The 18,570-nt window shown below is 44.8% G+C and overlaps 1 protein-coding gene across 1 annotated transcript in view; it reads left to right on the top strand.

Moving 5' to 3' along the window:
* Positions 1–8,555: 8,555 nt before the first annotated feature.
* Positions 8,556–18,570, top strand: part of GPM6A (glycoprotein M6A) — a 187,812-nt gene continuing 177,797 nt past the window's right edge. The window contains exon 1 of the mRNA XM_036300194.1: positions 8,556–8,665. Within this exon, the coding sequence (XP_036156087.1) occupies positions 8,662–8,665 (4 nt within the window). The 5' untranslated portion in view covers positions 8,556–8,661. The remainder of the gene's footprint in view (positions 8,666–18,570) is intronic.

Here is an 18,570-nt window from a genome sequence, read left to right as displayed (position 1 = left end):
TCCTCTCCAGCGAGGGAAACCCCGGTCACAGCCTGCTCCTGCTGGTTAGCCTTTTGGTCTGCCTCAGGCTGGAACACCTCGGTTTTCCTGTCCCCCTCACCTTGGCCGTTGTGAAGCGTATGGCCTGTTGCGTTGGAGAATGCCCTGACACTTGCTTCTCTGGGAAAGGAGATTCATGGTGTGCCTTTTGCCAGGAAGATCACAGACGTAGGCGTGTGCCCTGAGCCACAGGCATCGGTTGGTCCTGTTCCTGGTAATAGTTCTTTGACCCCTTCATTAGTGTGGTGTCTGCCTGTTCCCCCGTGTGAAGTTATATTCTTCCGTTGCAATGAATAAGCACGTTACGGGAGATCATTTGCAAGGGGGGGATGTAAATTTCCTATTGCTCGTCAGACTTACTTTTAGCCACTAGTGTTAGCATCTGCTGATGGTTCTCTCGGCACTAATGATTACTGCGATGGTTGCCAAATGGTGGTAATCTATGTTATTAATAGGACTGCTCCAATCAGAAATAAAATATAGTCTATAATTGCATTTATCTTTTTTATAGTTTAATTATTTCCTTAATGGATTTTTATGTTCTTAGTTTTTTTTTCCCATGACTAGATTTATCTAAGAGATCCATGAAAATTCCCTAGGTCATTTGGTAAAAAGCTACTGATTTTATAGTTCATTTCCTTCTTATAATAAGTAATTGCATTAGGCATATTATTTTAATAATTTAAGAAGTAATGACACTGACTATTTAAAGAGCGCAACTTTTTTTTATATTTAAAGGGGTGTCCTTATGACTGTGGGTTACCTTAACCCCGGTCAGCAGTGAACACGCGGGTCAGTTTTTTGATAGCACCCTATGTGGGCAGCACGGAGCAAGGGGCTGTGGGAAAATGTTCATCACAAATGAAGATCCGCCTTTTTCTTAACTATATGGCACCATGTGGTTAATGTCACATTATACAGCCAGGAGTTTTATACAATTTCTATATTATGATTATTTTTAAAAAATCTTTATTGTTGAAAGTATTACAGAGATCCTCCCTTTCCCCCATTAACCTCTCCCAGCCGCTCCCGTCCTCCCCCGGCCCCAGACCCTCACCACCCTATTGTCTGTGTCCGTGGGGTATGCATGTATGCACATATGTTTATTGGTTGATCCCTTCTTCCCAACCACCCTCCCCTGCCTTCCCTCTGAGGTTCAACAGTCTGTTCATGCTTTATGATTCTTAAAGAAAGTGCCATTTTAGTAACAACACTGGGCAGAAAAGTTTTTTAAATTATATATTGTTGAATACCCTTTGCAATGGCATTTAAAAAATTTACCCTCCTGAATACACATACTCTGCTTGTGTTACAAGGATTTTTCTCTCTCTACACATATGATGGAGATGGGCAGGGTGGGTCTCATGCTTACCACTCCACAAATGTTACCCTCAAACAGGCACACCTTATCTCTGGGTAGTAAAATGCCATAGCTGCTCAATTTTAGTGACCCAAGTAAGAGTAATGGAGAAGGGCTTCATCTTTTAAGAATGAAGTAAATTGGTGATAGCACAAAGAAAATATAAAAGTTATTTTGTGATAAAGTGGGGAACAAAATGGGGGAGCTCTGGGGTGGCATTCACTACTGGTTTGCTGATATTCAGGTATAACTTCCGTTTTGTTACTAGCGCCATCATCACATCTGTCCACATGGAAGCCTGATGGACTTCCAACCTGTTCTCTTGGACGTATAACTTGTTTCCACAAACGTGTCCTCTATATTTGCTCATTGTGACAATGGTTTAAATTGTTGGTACCTTCATATATTTATTCCACGGATTTTGATCATTCAGATTGAACTCATTTTTGTTGTTGTTTCTTCTTGCTTTGCCTGGGTGAGTGATGAGGTAGTACGTTTATGGAAAGGATGTTAGCATTTGTTTTTCTCCAAAATGAGACTGGATGACATTGCAAGGAAGTAATGAAAGCTGTAGCCAGAAAGACAAAGGTAACATAGTTCTGTGAGGGTAGAAATCATGTACAGTGTTCTGTCTTCCTTTATAACTTCATAGTAAACTTATAGTTACCCCTGCCCATTACCCTCACCCCTCACCCACATCTGCTCCACCCCCACCCCTTTCTCAGCTCCTAACCATGCTCAACCTGCTTTCTTACAGCTTACCTGGGCCTAGTTTTATGTCCAGGATGGCTGTCTGCAGAATGTAATTTTCACAGATTAGGTGTATTTGTGGAGGGTTTAAATCCTGGAAAGTATATAACCAGATTTGCAGTTTTAGGATCATAAATTTAAATTTGGTGGCAGAATGGAGGTTAAAAAGGTGGAGGAGCAGGGACACCATCATTAACCTGTTGTATGTTGTAAATTGGATGGTTCCCAACAACCCACTTCTTTTTTTCATTGAATTTATTGTGTGACTTTGGTTAATAAAATTATATGGGTTTCAGATGTACAATTCTAGAACACATAATCTGTATACTGTATTATGTGTCCATCACCCCAAGTCAAGTCTCCATCCATCACCATGTATCACCCTTATACCCTCCTCCACCTCCCCCACCCCCTTCCCTCTGGCGATCACCATACTGTTGTCTCTGTCCCTAAATCAGTCTTTCTTTCTCTCTCTCTCTCTCTCTCTCTCTCTCTCTCTCTCTCTCTCTTTCTCCTTCCTTCCTTCCTTTCTCTTTCTTTCTTTCTTTCTTTCTTTCTTTCTTTCTTTCTTTCTTTCCTTTTTTCTTCTGCTTTGAAACACTGTTGTCACCTTCAGGCTGTCACTTCCTACTCTGGTCCAGATGTGCCCCTTCAGAATAGAAAACTCTAGACCTACCTCTTGGTGGTCTCAGAGCAGCTCATTTCCTCCAGGGCTCAGCTTTCACCTCTGTGTTTGGATCTTGTCCTGGGTGCTCTGCAGGGAAGGCCACTGGCTGGCCTCACAGAGACCTGGGAGGTGCTTCAGGGTCCGAGCCTTCCTCTGTTCTCTGATGGCTCCTCTGCATCTGCCTCCACACACACAGCGCGGCTGTATAACTGTGAATTACTAGTCAGTCATACACGCTAAATTCAGGCTCGCTAGGAGGACTGCGTGTGGTATGTTTATGCAAAGAACCCAGCACATAGGAAGCACTGCAACAAAATACATGATAATTATTTACGGTGAATCTGTTGGTTCCTTCCTCATAAGACTTGAGCGTTCTCACGTGAATGTAACTTCTTCCCCCCAATTTCCTAGACTAAATCTATGAAATGGAATCAAAATCACTTTAAACCACGCGTAGGTCTGTCAGCACAAAAGACAGCATCATGACTCAAATGCCGCAATACAAACACTAGACCAGGCATCCCGAGAGAAGCAAATGGATAGAGACACTGGCAAGTGCTCGTCTTCATTAGAGAGATCTATGAGGTGTGACCGACGTGATGGGGCTTAGACCGAGCTTTGAAGGCTGGCTCCACAGCCACACACACAGCCATCCTCCTCATTGTCTAGTTCTCAGTAGGGACATTAGAGTCAGAGCAGATAAGGGGTGTCTGGTTCTTCTACATTAAATGTAGATTGCATTTGAATTGCATTTTAACGATTGTGTTTCTGATATCCTGAAATAATTTATTTATACTACAAGAACGCTTTGAATTTATGAAAGTCAACAAATATTTTTTTTCTGGGATTATCAAATCATCTTTATCCTTACAATATCTAAAGTAAAGTGAACAGCATTTAAAACTGATTTAATGGTGGAAAAAATGACATCTCATTTACTTTGGGTAATTGGACCACATTTCACAGTAGATAGAAAGTGACGTTTCTTAACTTTCCCCATGCCCTTGGGGGCACACAGAATGGCATATTGTCGAGTGAGCTTATTTTATATGCAAAATCTACAGTGCATCTCACACAAAAAATCCTAAAATAATCTCACAAATATAGGTAGGTTTCTTTCTAAGTTTATGTTTAATTTTGGTGGGGACCTCAATGCTACTTGATATTTATTTTATATACCATGGTCAGCTCCCTGTCCTAACATCATAGCACCTTTACAAACTTCATCTCCCCCTTTAAGTGGAATGTAGTCTGAATTTACTCATTCCCAGCTCATTTCCTTCCTAGTGCCAAAGAGTATTAAGATGATCAAGCCACTAGATGGTCCACCTCTGTCCCCAAACTCCATAGTTAAATGAAGTCTTGAATGAACTCTTTTTCCCAACCTCCTTCCCTACCCCGGAGGACTGGAATTTTCCCTCTTCCCCCTCGCTGGTTCCTCCTCCAGTGTTCCAGATCGTATCTCTTCCTTCTCTAGTATTCTGGGACGTACTAAGATCATTATCTCCCTATTCACTGATCTAGTAAACATGGTTTTGCTTCTTTTATAGTTCACAAAGTAAACTTCCCTTGACCCTAACACCTTCTAGCTACCTCCCTATTACTTTCCCTGATGAGCTATGAGTAGATTGTCTACATTGTTTTCCTATCACCGCCCACTTCCTCATGGCTCCTTCCTTTGAATTTCTCTGCTCCTCACCGTTGACAATACTCTTCACTGAATGTTGGAGGAGGTCATGCCGAGGACGTGACTGCCAGTTGACCTGTGAGCTGGACCTGGACAATCAGAGGCTCCTCATCCCCTCTCCTGTCCTGCGAATGTACCTCTAACCCACTGTGCTAGGAACCACTTCAAGGACACAGCCTCGAGAGAGCAATGTGTTGTCATATGTGGTGGGTAGCTGTGGAAGTCTACTTGTGTTGTAGCGCCCAAGACAAACATCATAGGTAAATATCCTTGCTTATTATAACCACCACTTCCCTGTCATGATTGGTCTATTTCTTAGGTCTTCCCCTGCCCTTGGTAGGTCCAGTGGCTAGTTTCAGGCTCACGTGGAGAGCGTTCAACTCCCTAGGTTTCAAAGCAACACTCATAGTTCACCAGTGATCTCATAACTGCCAAATCCAAAGGAATCTTTTCAGTCCTCATCATATTGGCTCTGTCTGTGGTATCTAATCCAGCTGAACTAATCCATGCCTCCTTCTTGAAATGTCCTTCCAGAACTTTCTCTGGGGTCTTTCTTAGCCTAAGAACATTCTCTTGTGCTCCTATTTGTAGACCCCCTTTACCTATAATTATTAAATGCTTTTGTCACCCATTTTCCAACTGTTGGTTTTCTTTTCATTCTGCATTCTCCCTCAATGAGTCAAACCATTGGTGATGTTGGAATGACATCTGACTAAGACAGAGAATGCTCAACCAATGACCTACGGTCACTCTACCTAGATCAAACCTTTTTAGTTTTCAATAGAATCTGTAATGAAACTTTCCCACTGACCTCAGAATTTAGTGAAAGCCTCAATTTTGATTTCCATGGCTGGTAAGAACCTCCATAGTCTAAAAAAGGAATTGTTAGTAATTTCCCCATGGGACTTGTGCAGAGTGGGTCACGAGGTTGTTATGGGTTCAATCAGCGAGATAGACCATCGACTCAGAATTTAAATTTAGGAGCCTTATTAAGCTGGCCAGCTGACTACAGCTGCGTCCCTCCCACTCTGGGAGCCTCACAGCTTGTAGTGCCAACGGAGGGTACAGCAAAGCCATTTATCTGCAACACTACAAAGCATTTCCTGGCACTGGCAGGGTTCACACAAAGTTTACAAGTACGAATGGGGAGGTAAACGGAGTCACACCTGGCTGGGTTGAATCATAATACATTGTTTTTCTAAGACAATCTAGCAATTTTTCTCTGCCAGGATCCCGGACTCTAAGGTAACCTTTCCATGCCTCAGTCCCTCCCCGTAGCACAGGTGGGGCAGGCAATGAGGGATGGGTGGGGGGATGGTTTGAAGGCAGAATCTTAGGACTTGATCGGCAATGAAGTGACAGGATGAGAAAGCAGAAATACAAGAGCACTAGCATTATGAATATATATTAATTGAGACTATGAATTAATTGCCATGTGTATTAAATCCCATATAAAATGATATGATTTATTAAATTTCACGTGAGATAATGGCTTCTCTATACCGCAGATCCAAGCTATTGATGGCCATTTATATGGTCACTGTGAGAGATCCACCTATTGTCTTCACTAGCAGAGAGGTGTGGACAAGGAACCGCCCCCCCCAAGGCTGGTGACCCTTGAAGCCTGGCAAAGGTCAGGGCTGTGCACCCACTGTTAGTCCAGACAATGGTAGCTGAAGCAACTTCCCCATTTATTATTATGTAAATCCTTGTTGATGGGCTAGTCTACCTGTTAATGGAAATTGCCTGCCTAAGGGCTATGGGTGTATCCCAAACCAATAAAAGGTTGGTGAGGCCTGACCACCAGTGGAAGTCCTTCCCCTTGAGTTGGACTTGCCCGCCTGGCCCCCCAGTATTTCAAAATTATCTCTTGTCTCTTCTCTTTGATGTGTGTGTGGCTGCTCTTCCTGAACCACGCGGGACCGGGGGGGGGGGGGGGGGGGGGGGGGACGGGGGACAAACAAACAAACCAACATACAGCTTACACAGAGATAGATTACTTACACATCAGAACTGTGATATATTCCCTTATAACCAGTATAACCAGCCACAAGAGGGATGGCATCATGGTATTATTAGATGGCAGTATATCATCAGTTATATCTTTAGTGTATTCCAAAATTCTTACAAGTTACTGGGGGTGTCTTAAATATTTATGAATTATAGTCAATGCTGGTAATACCACCCTTTCCCCGAGTACGTGAGAACACACAGGTCATGCTCTGGAGCACTCTGCCTGGGCGGGAGTCTCACCTTCCTGTTTATCACCTATGCGATTCCAGCGAGTGCATTATTTCTTAGTGGCTCAGTTTCCACAGTTATAAAGTAGGAATAACAGTTTCTCCCTTATAAGTTTATTGTGAGAATTATAATATAAAGCCCTTAAAACAATAGCTGACAGTAAGTTGCACTGACTTTGTTATTGTCATTATCTCATATTGTAGAATCGTGTAATTTTTAGAATTACACCTCTTGAAATAGATCCTTAGGAAATAGATGGTGAGTTGTCTGTGGTGACCCGAAAGCTGTGCTCATACGTTCATCTCCAAACATTCGTCATCTGTCTCTAGGAACCCGCGTGTCAGTGTGATGCTTTGCTGTAGCCTCAGTTTATGCTCAACAATTTCCAGAAAGGGAATGCATGTCTGAATGGGGCACTTCTCCTGTTCCCCTCCCAAAAGAATAACTTCCTATTCCCACTGAAGTGAGATGCATTCACAACATCCCTTCCAGGAGCACACCTCTTCCATTACTGGAGAAAGAGCCTTGTAAATGCTTTTGTGTCCCTTTAATTATATGCACTGCATTTAGTCATCACTTTCTGCCCAACATTGTCTTTCTATTTTTTAATCCTCACCCAAGGTTATTTTTCCATCGATTTTTAGAGAGAGTGGAAGAGGGAGGGAAAGACAGAGAAGCATCGATGTGAGAGAATCACATTGATTGGTTGCCTCCTGCACTAGCCCTGACCAGGGCCCAGGCTGGGGAGGAACCTACAACTGAGGTACGTGCCCTTGACCAGGATCGAACCTGGGACCCTCCTGTCCACAGGCTGACGATCTCTATCCACTGAGTCAAACCAGCCAGGGCTGCCCAACATATTCTTAATTATCTTTCACATCATGTCTTCTCCATTACATGGCCATGTGCCTCTAGGTTAGCAATCACGTCCACTTAGTTCTGCCACTTGCTCCTGGCACAGATTGGTGTACTGTTTAGGGTGTGCTGTGCATGAAAAAGAAGCGGAAGATACTTTAGGGACCAACTTACTGAAATAACCTCTCCAGTGTGAATCTGGAAAGAACTAGGCCAGTAACCTGAAGAATTATATAATTATTTTTAGCTCGGAGGGACCTTCGAGATTACTTTTTCTAGATCCTTCCTTCTCTTTACAGATTAGGAAACTGAGTCGCAGTGGGTCACAAGCCATTACTCCCACTGAAGAGCCCAGTGTTCCATGGGGCCACCAATGACTCTTGCCTTGAGTCACCTGTTCTCCAAGTGGCTGCTGCATATTATGGGGTGTGTGTGTGTGTGTGTGTGTGTGTGTGTGTGTGTGTGTCTTTTAGGACTTCACAGCCTGGCCAGGCTACAGAGAAATAGATTTCACATAGAAGAACGGAGAGAGGCATCGTGTAAAATAACGGGAGAATTTTCTCTTCCTCTTGTCTTTATTAATATTCTTATCATGGTTATTACGGAGAAAATGGTGCACTTAAGATTACAGGGAATGTGAAATCTACATAGCAGACCAGTCTGTCCTGGAGTAACCTTCCCCTGGTCTCCACTAAGGATTGTTTTCTGGCCACCAGGTCCTTCTTAGCTGAGGCTGTGAGCGTGTGTGTGTGTGTGTGTGTGTGTGTGTGTGTGTGTGTGTGTGCAGTGTTTTTAAGGTCTTTAGTCTTTAAGGGGGAGGCCTTTGCATGAGGCTCCCCTGGGAGTGAAAGGGGCGCGGAGCGGGCCTGGATGAGGAGGGCAGGGAAGGAGAAGGGGGACCCGCAGCGGAGGGGGTGGGGGGGGGGGCGTGCAGGAACCCAGACCGCGCTGCTGGGAGGGGCCAGGCTGTCACTCCCACTGGCTGTGCCGGAGCCTGAGAGCCACTTGGAGAACTTGCCCGCGCTGGGGGCTTGCGCTCCGGGCAGGACGGTGGGACTCGCCATGGGTGAGTGCTGGGCGCGGGCAGCCCGGCGGCTCCGAGGGGCGGGAGGGAAGGAGAGCGCATGCAGTTAGGAGGCGGCTGGCACCCCTCCCGCCCGTTCTGTGGCTGAACTTGTCCTGGGAGCGGGCGGAGAGGACCAGGGGCGTCCTGTGCTCAGGCCCGCGGGGGGTAGAGGCGGATCGCGGCATCGGCCCCTGCGTGTGGAGCGGGCGGGAGCCAGCTGAGCCGGGACGGGAGTGGGAACTCCCCACCGCTGCCAGGGTCGGGGTTCCGTTCCGAGGGCGCCTGGGGCGGGGAGAGGGGACGCTGCCAGCCCCGTCCGCAGGGGCTGCGTGTGCACAGAGGCTCGGAGCAGCGTCCAAAGGCGATCGCTCTCTCCCGGACCCGACCTGCTCCAGCCCCGCAGGTCGCAGGGCGCGCTGCTGAGTTTCTGGAGAGCCCGCTGCTCCCGGGACTTCGTGCGGCGCTGGGAGCAGCCGGGCATGTGGGGAGAGGGGGCAGGAGGGGGGCTGGTGTGAAAGTCCCAGAGGCCGGGGAGGGGGTCCCCGGGAGGGAGGGGAGGCGGCGGGAGAGGAGAGCGTCCTCCGGGACCTGCCTGGTGGGTTGGGACATCCAGTCGCTTTCCGCATGAGCCGAGCCTTCCCCAGGCCGGCGCGCCTTGTACTTTGCGCGGTTCACCGGTTTCTTCCCCCGCCCGCCCCGCCCGGCCCGCCCCTCCCTGTCCTTTGTGGAGAGGGTTCCTCCCTGAGGACGGAGGCCCCCGACACCGATGAGCCTGGGAGGGACCCCTGAGTCCCCGCAGGCGGGAGTCAGAGGGTGCGCGGACCGCCAGCCCCGGTGGTTCCAGACGTGGGCCAGCTTGGAAGGGAGAGACCGCTGCGGGCTGTGGCCTCTGCGCTCACTGTGGCCACCAGTCACAGTCTCCTCTTGCCTGACCTGGGAGACTCTTAGAAAGACTCATGTTTAGGGCCTTTGAAGAACACAGTGTTGGGAATCGTCTCCAGAACCGCCTGTCTTTAAAAGTTTCTGAAACTGGAGTGTTTTCAAGTTAAAGATATATGATAGCACACTTCCCCAAGTGTGGGAATGTACTTCAGGCTTCCTTCCTTCCTTCCTTCCTTCCTTCCTTCCTTCCTTCCTTCCTTCCTTCCTCCTTCCTCCCTCCCTTCCTTCCTCCCTTCCTTCCTTCCTTCCTTCCTTCTTCCTTCCTTCCTTCCTTCCTTCCTTCCTTCCTTCTTTCCTTCCTCCCTCCCTTCCTTCCTTCCTCCCTCCATTCCTTCCTTCCTTTGCTCCTCCCTCCCTTCCTTCCTTCCCTCCCTCTCTCCCTCCCTCCCTCCCTCCCCTCCTCTTTCCTTCCTTCCTTTCTCCCTCCCTCCCTCCCTCCCCTCCTCTTTCCTCTCTTCCTCCCTCCCTTCCTTCCTTCCTTCCCTCCTTCCTTCCTTTCCCCCTCCCTCCCTTCCTCTTTCCTCTCTTCCTCCCTTCCTTCCTTCCTTCCTTCCTTCCTTCCTTCCTCCCTCCCTCCCTCCCTCCCTCCCTCCCTTCCTTCCTTCCTTCCTTCCTTCCTTCCTCCCTTCCTCCCTTCCTTCCTTCCTCCCTTTCCTTGTATATGGGCTTATAAGCTCTGGGTAGTATACCACTCTAGGAAAAAGCTCTCCAAATGGAAAGCCAAAGTGATAGATAGAGTGTAATCTATTTATTTACTCTATTAAGTGCATTAAGATGATTTTTGGATCCAACATAAAATGTTTGGAAAGAATGGCATTTTTCTTACCTTGTAGCCTCAAGCTTGTGTGGATTCTCTGCCCAAAGTGAAGGCACTCGGTTTTGGAGTTAATTATTTCTCTAGCTTGCATTCCCAAACTATAGTAAAACAGTGCAATGGCCTTGGATAAGTTTCCCATGAGCCCACGTTCCTGGAAGGTGTTATTGTGGGAGAGGTGGAGTGAACGCCTGAGCTCTTGTGATAATCCAGGGCTTGGCTTTGAACTGTTAAGTTTTCTTTCCTATCTGTAATCTGACCGATCCTACATATCACCAGTTCCTTCTCCTGCCAGGAGGGGAGGTCATGCTGTCCATTATAGTTAAGGTCACTAAAAACTGCTGCTGGTGTCAGCTGGCTGGGAGGTGAGAGTGGGTCAGGGAAGCAAGTGAGAACCTGGAGGTGAGGGAGGTGGGGAAAGAACAGGAATGCACGGGAGAGGGAGAGCCTGAAACTGGGGCTCAGACAGTGGCCCAGGCGCACAGCCCAGCAGCAGGAAGAGCCTGCAGGCGGATGGGCTGATGGCGGAAGGAAGGAAGGAAGGAAGGAAGGAAGGAAGGAAGGAAGGAAGGAAGGAAGGAAGGAAGGAAATGTGTCCAGAAACTAGAGAAAGCAGTGGGTCACCTAACATCATCTTTGTCCTCCTTGTTAAATTTACTTGTGAGAAACACAGAACTTTATTACTTAGAACTTCTTGCATTCGGTGGTAGTAGAGGATGAGGGCTCAGCATCAGAGAACAAATCGCTAAGATAAGGGGGGGAAACAGGGTAGGTAAATGGCCAACTGTGCCAGCAGGCCGACTCCAGCTTTTCTGGTGTCCCGGCAACTGAAATTCATCGTTTGAAGACTGGACGGTGGTGCTCTGGGGCGAATCCAGCATCAGTTCCTGTTTGACTCAGAAAAAGAAATCCCCACTCTAGCCTTGTGGAAGAGTGAGAGGAGTTGATTCATCAGGTATTCTGAATAATTGATACTCATATCCATAATGCACAAGGCTAATTCTCAAAAGGAAAGTTATTTGCAAAGTAGGCAAGTTGAGATGTTGGCATCCCATGCTTCTCTGTTTTCCTTTTGTTTCTTTCCTCCACTTATCTAAGACTGCAACAGGGTTCCCTCCGCCCCAAAACTGTGCTCTCCAGAGAGGGTATCTGCAATACTCTACACTCAAGATGCAGGACTGGTTCTTTGCTAGGAGTGCTTACATTTAGCTGCAAGATTCCATTTCACCTGCCAGCTCTCTGATTGTGGAATCTCGGGCCCTAGTGCGATAGGTCTAGAGATCATTATTAAAAATGTTAATTAAGAGGAGATGGCTAGATATCTAAATAATGATTCCCAGCCAGCGTGGCTCAGGGGCTGAGCATCGACCTATGAACCAGGAGGTCACAGTTCAGTTCCAAGTCTGGTTATATGCCTGGGTTGTGGGTTCCATCGCAATGGGGGACGTGTAGGAGGCAGCCAGTCAATGATTCCCTCTCATCACTGATGTTTCTATCTCTCTCTCCCTCTCCTTTCCTCTCTGAAATCAATAAAAGTATATTTTTTAAAAATAATGTTGACCATTATTTAGCTTCACAGATATTATTAGGAAAAGTTTCATGAAGGGAACAGTATTGAACCCGGTTTGGAGGGATGTGAAGGACTTGGGAAGAGAAGAGGTGGTCCGGATAGAATCGTGGGCCCCTCCTCAAAGCAGGAAGGAAGTGAATTTGAGGAGCAGTTGGCCATGGAACTGGGTTGACTGGGTGGGACTTGATTCTGAAGAGCTTTTAAAAACAAGCAGCTGGAATTTACAAGCTAGGGAATAGGGAGTCATGGGAGGTTTAGGAGTAGGGAATAATTGTAATGGAATGGGTGTTTAAGGAAGATAAGCAGTGTCTTGAAGACAAAGGATAAACTGGAGAGGGGAGAGCCAGTTGTGGTAGTCATCTGGATACTGTGATCTATGGCAAGCCCCGGCATAGTGGAAAGGTGGTAATCATGGAAATAGAGAGAACAAGATGGAGGAAAGAGAGTTCTTATAAAAGAACTATAAAACCAGGCAATCGACAGAGGAGCATCACCAAGAGAGAGTCTCTGGAAATTTGAAACTTTGAAATTTGAGAAATAGTCTGTCCCTTTGTAGAATATTTAAAGGAAAAAAACAGATGGTTTATTTTCTGGATGCTTTGGGCTGAAAATCCATTTTATTTTTAAAATGTTAATTAAAAGGAGATGGCTAGATATCTAAACACAAATGTCTAGTGGGTTAGAAATACATAATGAGAATTTAATCAGAGCATAAGAACAAGAAGGAAAATAAGATTTGAGAGTTACCAACCTTAAGTGGAGGTGGGAGGTTAATCCATATAATGAATTGCCTGTTTGAAAGCATGAGTGGGGGGTGCTGGTTGAGGGGTAGGGAGAGAAAAGATAAACACTATAGGAAGAGGAGAATCAACCACATAATATGACTAAATGTGACATCTTTAACATTCTAGGAGTCCATAAACTTGACAAGAGAAGAAAATCAGGCAGAAATATTTTGCTGTCATTCAACCTTAGTAAAAATTAATTTAGTTAAGGATCTGTAAAATTGTTTGCTAATTTAGGGAAATAATAATGAGACATGGTATTATCTTGAACTCATACATTTTCCAGGAAAATTTGACCCCCAAGTGACAGATATGAACAAAGTACAAAGAGCCAAGATTTGAAGCAGGAGTAGATGATCATCCCTTATGTCTTTGGGCGGATCCTGTTAATCTTAGGGATCCTGTTTCCTTTTCTGTTTGATGAGGGGGTTGGGCAAGATTCTGTAAATTTATGTAGCGCAGATCTTGATTCAGTAACAATTAGAGGAAAAAGCATGTAAAGCAGATAAGGTTGAGCTATTTCCATGAAGCAAATCAAGAACATTTTAATGATGTTAGACTACTAGGTAAAATTTTTAAGGGTCATTTCTAGGGTCATTCACTAGAAAATTATAAAAGTCTGATAATCTGAACTTGAACAGAGAAAGATAAAACTAATGTTCTGGTTGCCTTTACTGTGTAACAACTATCCCCAAAACTAGTGAATTAGAACATCCGTTTCTATTGTCTTTCATGGTTCAGTGGGCTGACTGTTGAGCAGTTCTCACTTGAGGTGTGTTGTGCCTTTGCCGTCCAGTGTCTACTGGTTACTCTGCCACCTGAAGACTTGTTCGGGCTGGTTGTTGAAGATAACTCCCGCATCTTGCCTGCAGTTGATGCTGGCTATTGGCTGGAAGTCCAGTTGGAGCCATCTCTAAGGGGCCTGGGCCTTTCACAGGGCGGTGGCTGAGAACATTCCTAGAACAAGTGTTGCAAGAGACCCAAGGAGAAGCTGCAAGGATTCTCCTGCTCTAGACATCTTAAGTCCCAGGATATCACTTCTACTTCGATGATTAATGGTCATAAAAATCATTCCAAGCAGTCAGATTCAAAGACAAGGGCCTGAGACCCCTCTCTTGAAGTGGGGAGTTGCATACTTGTTCAAAGAGAAAGATTTGAGGTAGCCAACAAATGGATCTTATCCTTACAACCAGCATGTCAACCTCAAAGGCTAACACGGGTCAAATAAACAAGGTTTAAGTTTATGTGAGGTGCAAAAAAACAAAAGCTTCAATTTTCATAGAAACACAGGTTTATTTCGATAGAGACATGCTGAATACAAAGGGCTGAAATAAATAAGTAATCATTAACATAAAAAAATAAAACATTTTAAGAAAAAGCAATATGTTTTCTTGAACATTAACTTACCAGACACGGAATAACTGCACAAATTAATAAGCATAACACAAATAAACCTATTTTTCTTGTTCTCCGAAAGTGCAACATTTCCTGTTGCTCACACCAAACAAGTCAGTCCAAGACTAATGACGTGGCCATTGGCTGCTAAAATATTCGCTGCTGGTATTAGTGGAGAGAAATGGTGTGCCTGCGCTTAAGGCGCATAAGGGAAATGAATGTAACATGATTAAAGTAATCAGTCATCAGCGAACGTTGTAGTTTGTTATTAATAATTATGTATAATAGGATATTGTAACAATTAAGTTACAAATTTTTATTAAAACATTTCTTACATACCATTATATTGGCTGGGCCACAGAAATATTCATTGTGGGCCACATGCAGCCCGTGGACCGTGAGTTTGACATGCTTGTCCTACAAGAAATGTCTGGTATGCCTGCTTCCCAAATAGACATCATCAGGTTTACAACTGAAAACTTGATATACATTTTCTGAAACATATGATAAAAGACTGAACCTTTCATTAGAAATCTGGAGAAACCTAGATAGTCACACTAAAATGTCATGCAAAACATTGGAGTGTGCACATTGATGCCTGGGTGGAAATGTGTTAGTAGAATGCTGGGGAAACACTACTCAAGACTATGTCAAATACCATCAGCAAATCTTTCTTACTTTAATTTAAATTGATGTTTCTAAGGCTATTTCAAATTACTGATTATTTTACTTACTAGTATAATTGAGTTTGTATCATAAATGGTAATACAGGTCAATTGGTATAAATCCTTTATTCACTATCCCTTTGTCACAAAAACCTAAATGCTTTGTAGTGAACTGTTTAGAAGCTGGCTTTATTTTTCAATTGTGTGCTACCTGCACAAAATACATAATTTGAATTGGTATTGTATCAACTGAAAGTAAGTCTAGACTTAACTGTACTTGTTTTGCAAGGTATGTTTCTAAATTAAATATGTAAGGTTTCAACCTAACAAACTTTTAAATGTAAATCTCATTTTATTATTTTTAACTGGAAAGGGTCAGAGCGGTCACTTACCATTACAAAAATATAGGTCTTTCTCCTAGACAACTGAAAAACAAAGAAAAATTGGGATAAATGAGATGGGTTTAAACTCAAGGACAGAATTAGTTTCAACCTAGAAACTTAGAGGCCTTAAAAAGAATTAGATTCTGACAATTTTGACTTCATTGGTTTGAGGTCATTCTATTTTCAACTGTTTGACAAGAGATGAAGAAATTAGGGTAATGTGAAGCTGTATGCTCCGTGCACACTACTCTCGATTCAGCAAACAAAGCTATGTCTCCACAAGAAATAAGGGCTGACACATAACCAACATCACTGAATAATGCCCGAGGAGTCTGAAGGTCACTTGACATGCAGTTAAAACAGCTTCTTCATTTTGTTAAGATAACTTGTCAAGCCCAGTCGGCATGGCTCAGTGGTTGACCATCGACCTATGAACCAGGAGGTCAGGGTTCAATTCCCTGTCAGGGCAGATGCCCAGGTTGCGGGCTTGATCCCCAGTGTGGGGCGTGCAGGAGGCAGCCAATCAGTGATTCTCTCTCATCATTGATGTTTCTCTTCCTTTCTTCCTTCCTTCCTTTCTTTCTTTCTTTCTTTCCTTCTCCCTCTCTCTCTCTCTCTCTCTCTCTCTCTCTCTCTCTCTCTCCCTTCCTCTCTGAAATCAATAATAATATATTTTTAAAAGCAAAGATAACTTGTCAAAATAGTCACTACCTACTCCACAATGTATAAGACAAAGAATATATAATAGCAAAATAAACATCTCTTGTTATTTCTATAAAACTTCTTGTTCTAGAAACCTTCATTTTAATGTCTAATTGCAATAACTTAGAAGATATGTTAACTACGACGTCCTGGACCTCAGGCTCAGAGGTTGGGTTGGCGAGGGGGAGCTGGTCATGTGAACATGCAGTCAGTCCACCGGCATCAGGCAGGACGCCTGGGGCTGCTCTCAGAAGCAGCTGTCCCAGAATGCCTCTCTGCACCAGCCAGCTGAGGACCCCTGGCTGTTAGCCCTTTCCTGTATCCCTACTTTGTTGCCTTCCATTTCTAATCCAGCTCCCTGCTGTACGGAATGTTGCCCAGAGCTGCGTTCGTGTGTTCAAAAGTGAATTCTTCCCTCCCAGACCTAACTGGCTCTCTCCCTGCTTCACTGCCCTTCCCTCCTCTTTGTTTTTCTTGATGACTCCGGTATCCCTGGCCTGCTGATCTCATGCCATAACCTCACTTCTCTGCGTCTGCATCGTTTGATCCTACTGGGTGCAGCTGCTTTTGCTGGGCCCCTCCCCCCTCCCACCTGGGCCTCAGTGGTGGCTCCTCCCACACCGCCCCCTGGGTGATCAGAACCCACCTGTGGTCATGCCATTTGCCTTCTCCAACTGCATTTCTGGCTGTCCTCTCATGCTTGTTAGACCCAAACCAAACCAAACACCGGACACACCCACAAGCAATTTCATTGGCTCACTTCTTCTTACCTCCAACCATTTGCTCATGGTTGTTACTACCCCGTGGCCCGCCTTCTCTTACCGGAGATCCGTGGAAATGCGGACCTCCATTTGAGCCTTCATGAGCTCAGTTTATTTGCTGCGGGAAAAATCCCCGTGATTTGACCAGCTCAGTGTTCTCCAAAGCGTGGGGTAAGCACCAGGGAACCGCCAGGTACTTCTCCTCTGTATATTTCACAGGTACTTTTGCAGAACTTAACTCTGTGCCCGCACCGTTTTAAGTGCTTTATGAGCACTTACTAAGTCTACTAAGTGCAGGCAATGGACGCTGAATACTAAGGGAGTTTTCTGCATTCCCGTTTCAGGTTTTCTTATTAAACAGTACAAAAAGGACAAACATGCACGACAAGGATGTACTGGAGAGAGGAGAGAGTGGGTCAGGCTATCCATTATTGTCCCTGTTTTCACATTCTTCTCCTTCTGAGGAGAGATTTACAAAGAGGAATGCAGGTTGGCTTGCCAGTCCCTGTGAGTATGAGAAAGTGCATCCACAGTGCCAAGTCCCCAGAGAGAAAAAAGCCAGAGCAGCTATTCATGTAAGTGCACCATTTGTAAGTAATTGGTTTCTTGGTAGAGATGAAGTGGAGACCACTAGAAAAATGAGTGTGATTAATTACTTTCATTCATCTCACAGCAATTATCTTAATGGACTTCCTTTTACATAACAGGATAAATGCATCCTGGTTTAAATAAACAGAAATGCAAACGGATACTCATCTCACAAGAGGTAAAACGATTTTTAAAAAGAGGGATGAAAACACATGTATTTCGTTGCATCAGATTACAAGCATCATTGTATCTGTGGTGCCCCACACTCTCGTGGTAAATGAGCTCTCTGTGATGTATGGTTGCTATTTTTAAAATAGCCAGATATTTTTAAAAATTAAATTGGTTTTAATATGATCATTGGTCAACATGATCATATAGGTTTCAGGTGTGGGTTTCTAGGTTATAAGATTACCCACCATCCAAAGTCAAAACTTCTCCTGTCATCACACATTAGGACCCCCTTCTCTCCCCACCCCCTTCCCTCTGGCAACCACCTCACTGCTGTTTGTGTTCATGAGTTTCAGGGTTATATCCCACATATGAGTGAAATCATATGGTCTGAGCTTTCTCTGACTGACTTATTTCACTTAGCATAATGCTCTCAGGATCCATCCATGTTGTTGCAAATGGCAGTATTCCCTCCTTCCTTATGGCTGAGTAGCATTCCATTATGATATGGACCACATCTTCTGTATCCAGTCCTTTATCACAGGACACTTTGGTTGTGTCCATGTCTCAGCCACCATGAATAATGCTGCAGGGAATATAGGGGTGCATATATCTTTGCGAATATGTGATTTCGAGTTATTTGGGTACATACCCAGGAGAGGGATTGCTGGGTGGTATGGTAGCTCTAATTTTAGAGGAATCATAGACTGCTTTCCATAGTGGTTGCACCAATCTACATTCCCACCAGCAGTGAATGAGGGTTCCCTTTTCTCCACAGCCTCTCTAACACTTGTTGTTACTTGTCTTGTTGATAATGGCCACTCTAACAGGTGTGAGGTGGTAGCTCTTTATAGTTTTGATTTGCATTTACCTAATTGACAGTGATTTTCATATATCTATTGGCTGTTGGTATATCTTCTTGGGAGAGGTGTATTTTTTAAAATATATTTTTATTGATTTTTTACAGAGAGGAAGGGAGAGGGATAGAGAGTTAGAAACATCATCGATCAGCTGCCTCCTGCACACCTCCTACTGGGGATGTGCCCACAACCAGGGTACATGCCCTTGACTGGAATCGAACCCGGCACCCTTCAGTCCACAGGCTGATGCTCTATCCACTGAGCCAAACTGG

Source organism: Myotis myotis, unplaced genomic scaffold (assembly GCF_014108235.1).
Source record: "Myotis myotis isolate mMyoMyo1 unplaced genomic scaffold, mMyoMyo1.p scaffold_m19_p_3, whole genome shotgun sequence".
Classification (NCBI taxonomy): Eukaryota; Metazoa; Chordata; class Mammalia; order Chiroptera; family Vespertilionidae; genus Myotis; species Myotis myotis.
This window is presented reverse-complemented; position numbering and strand designations above follow the sequence as displayed.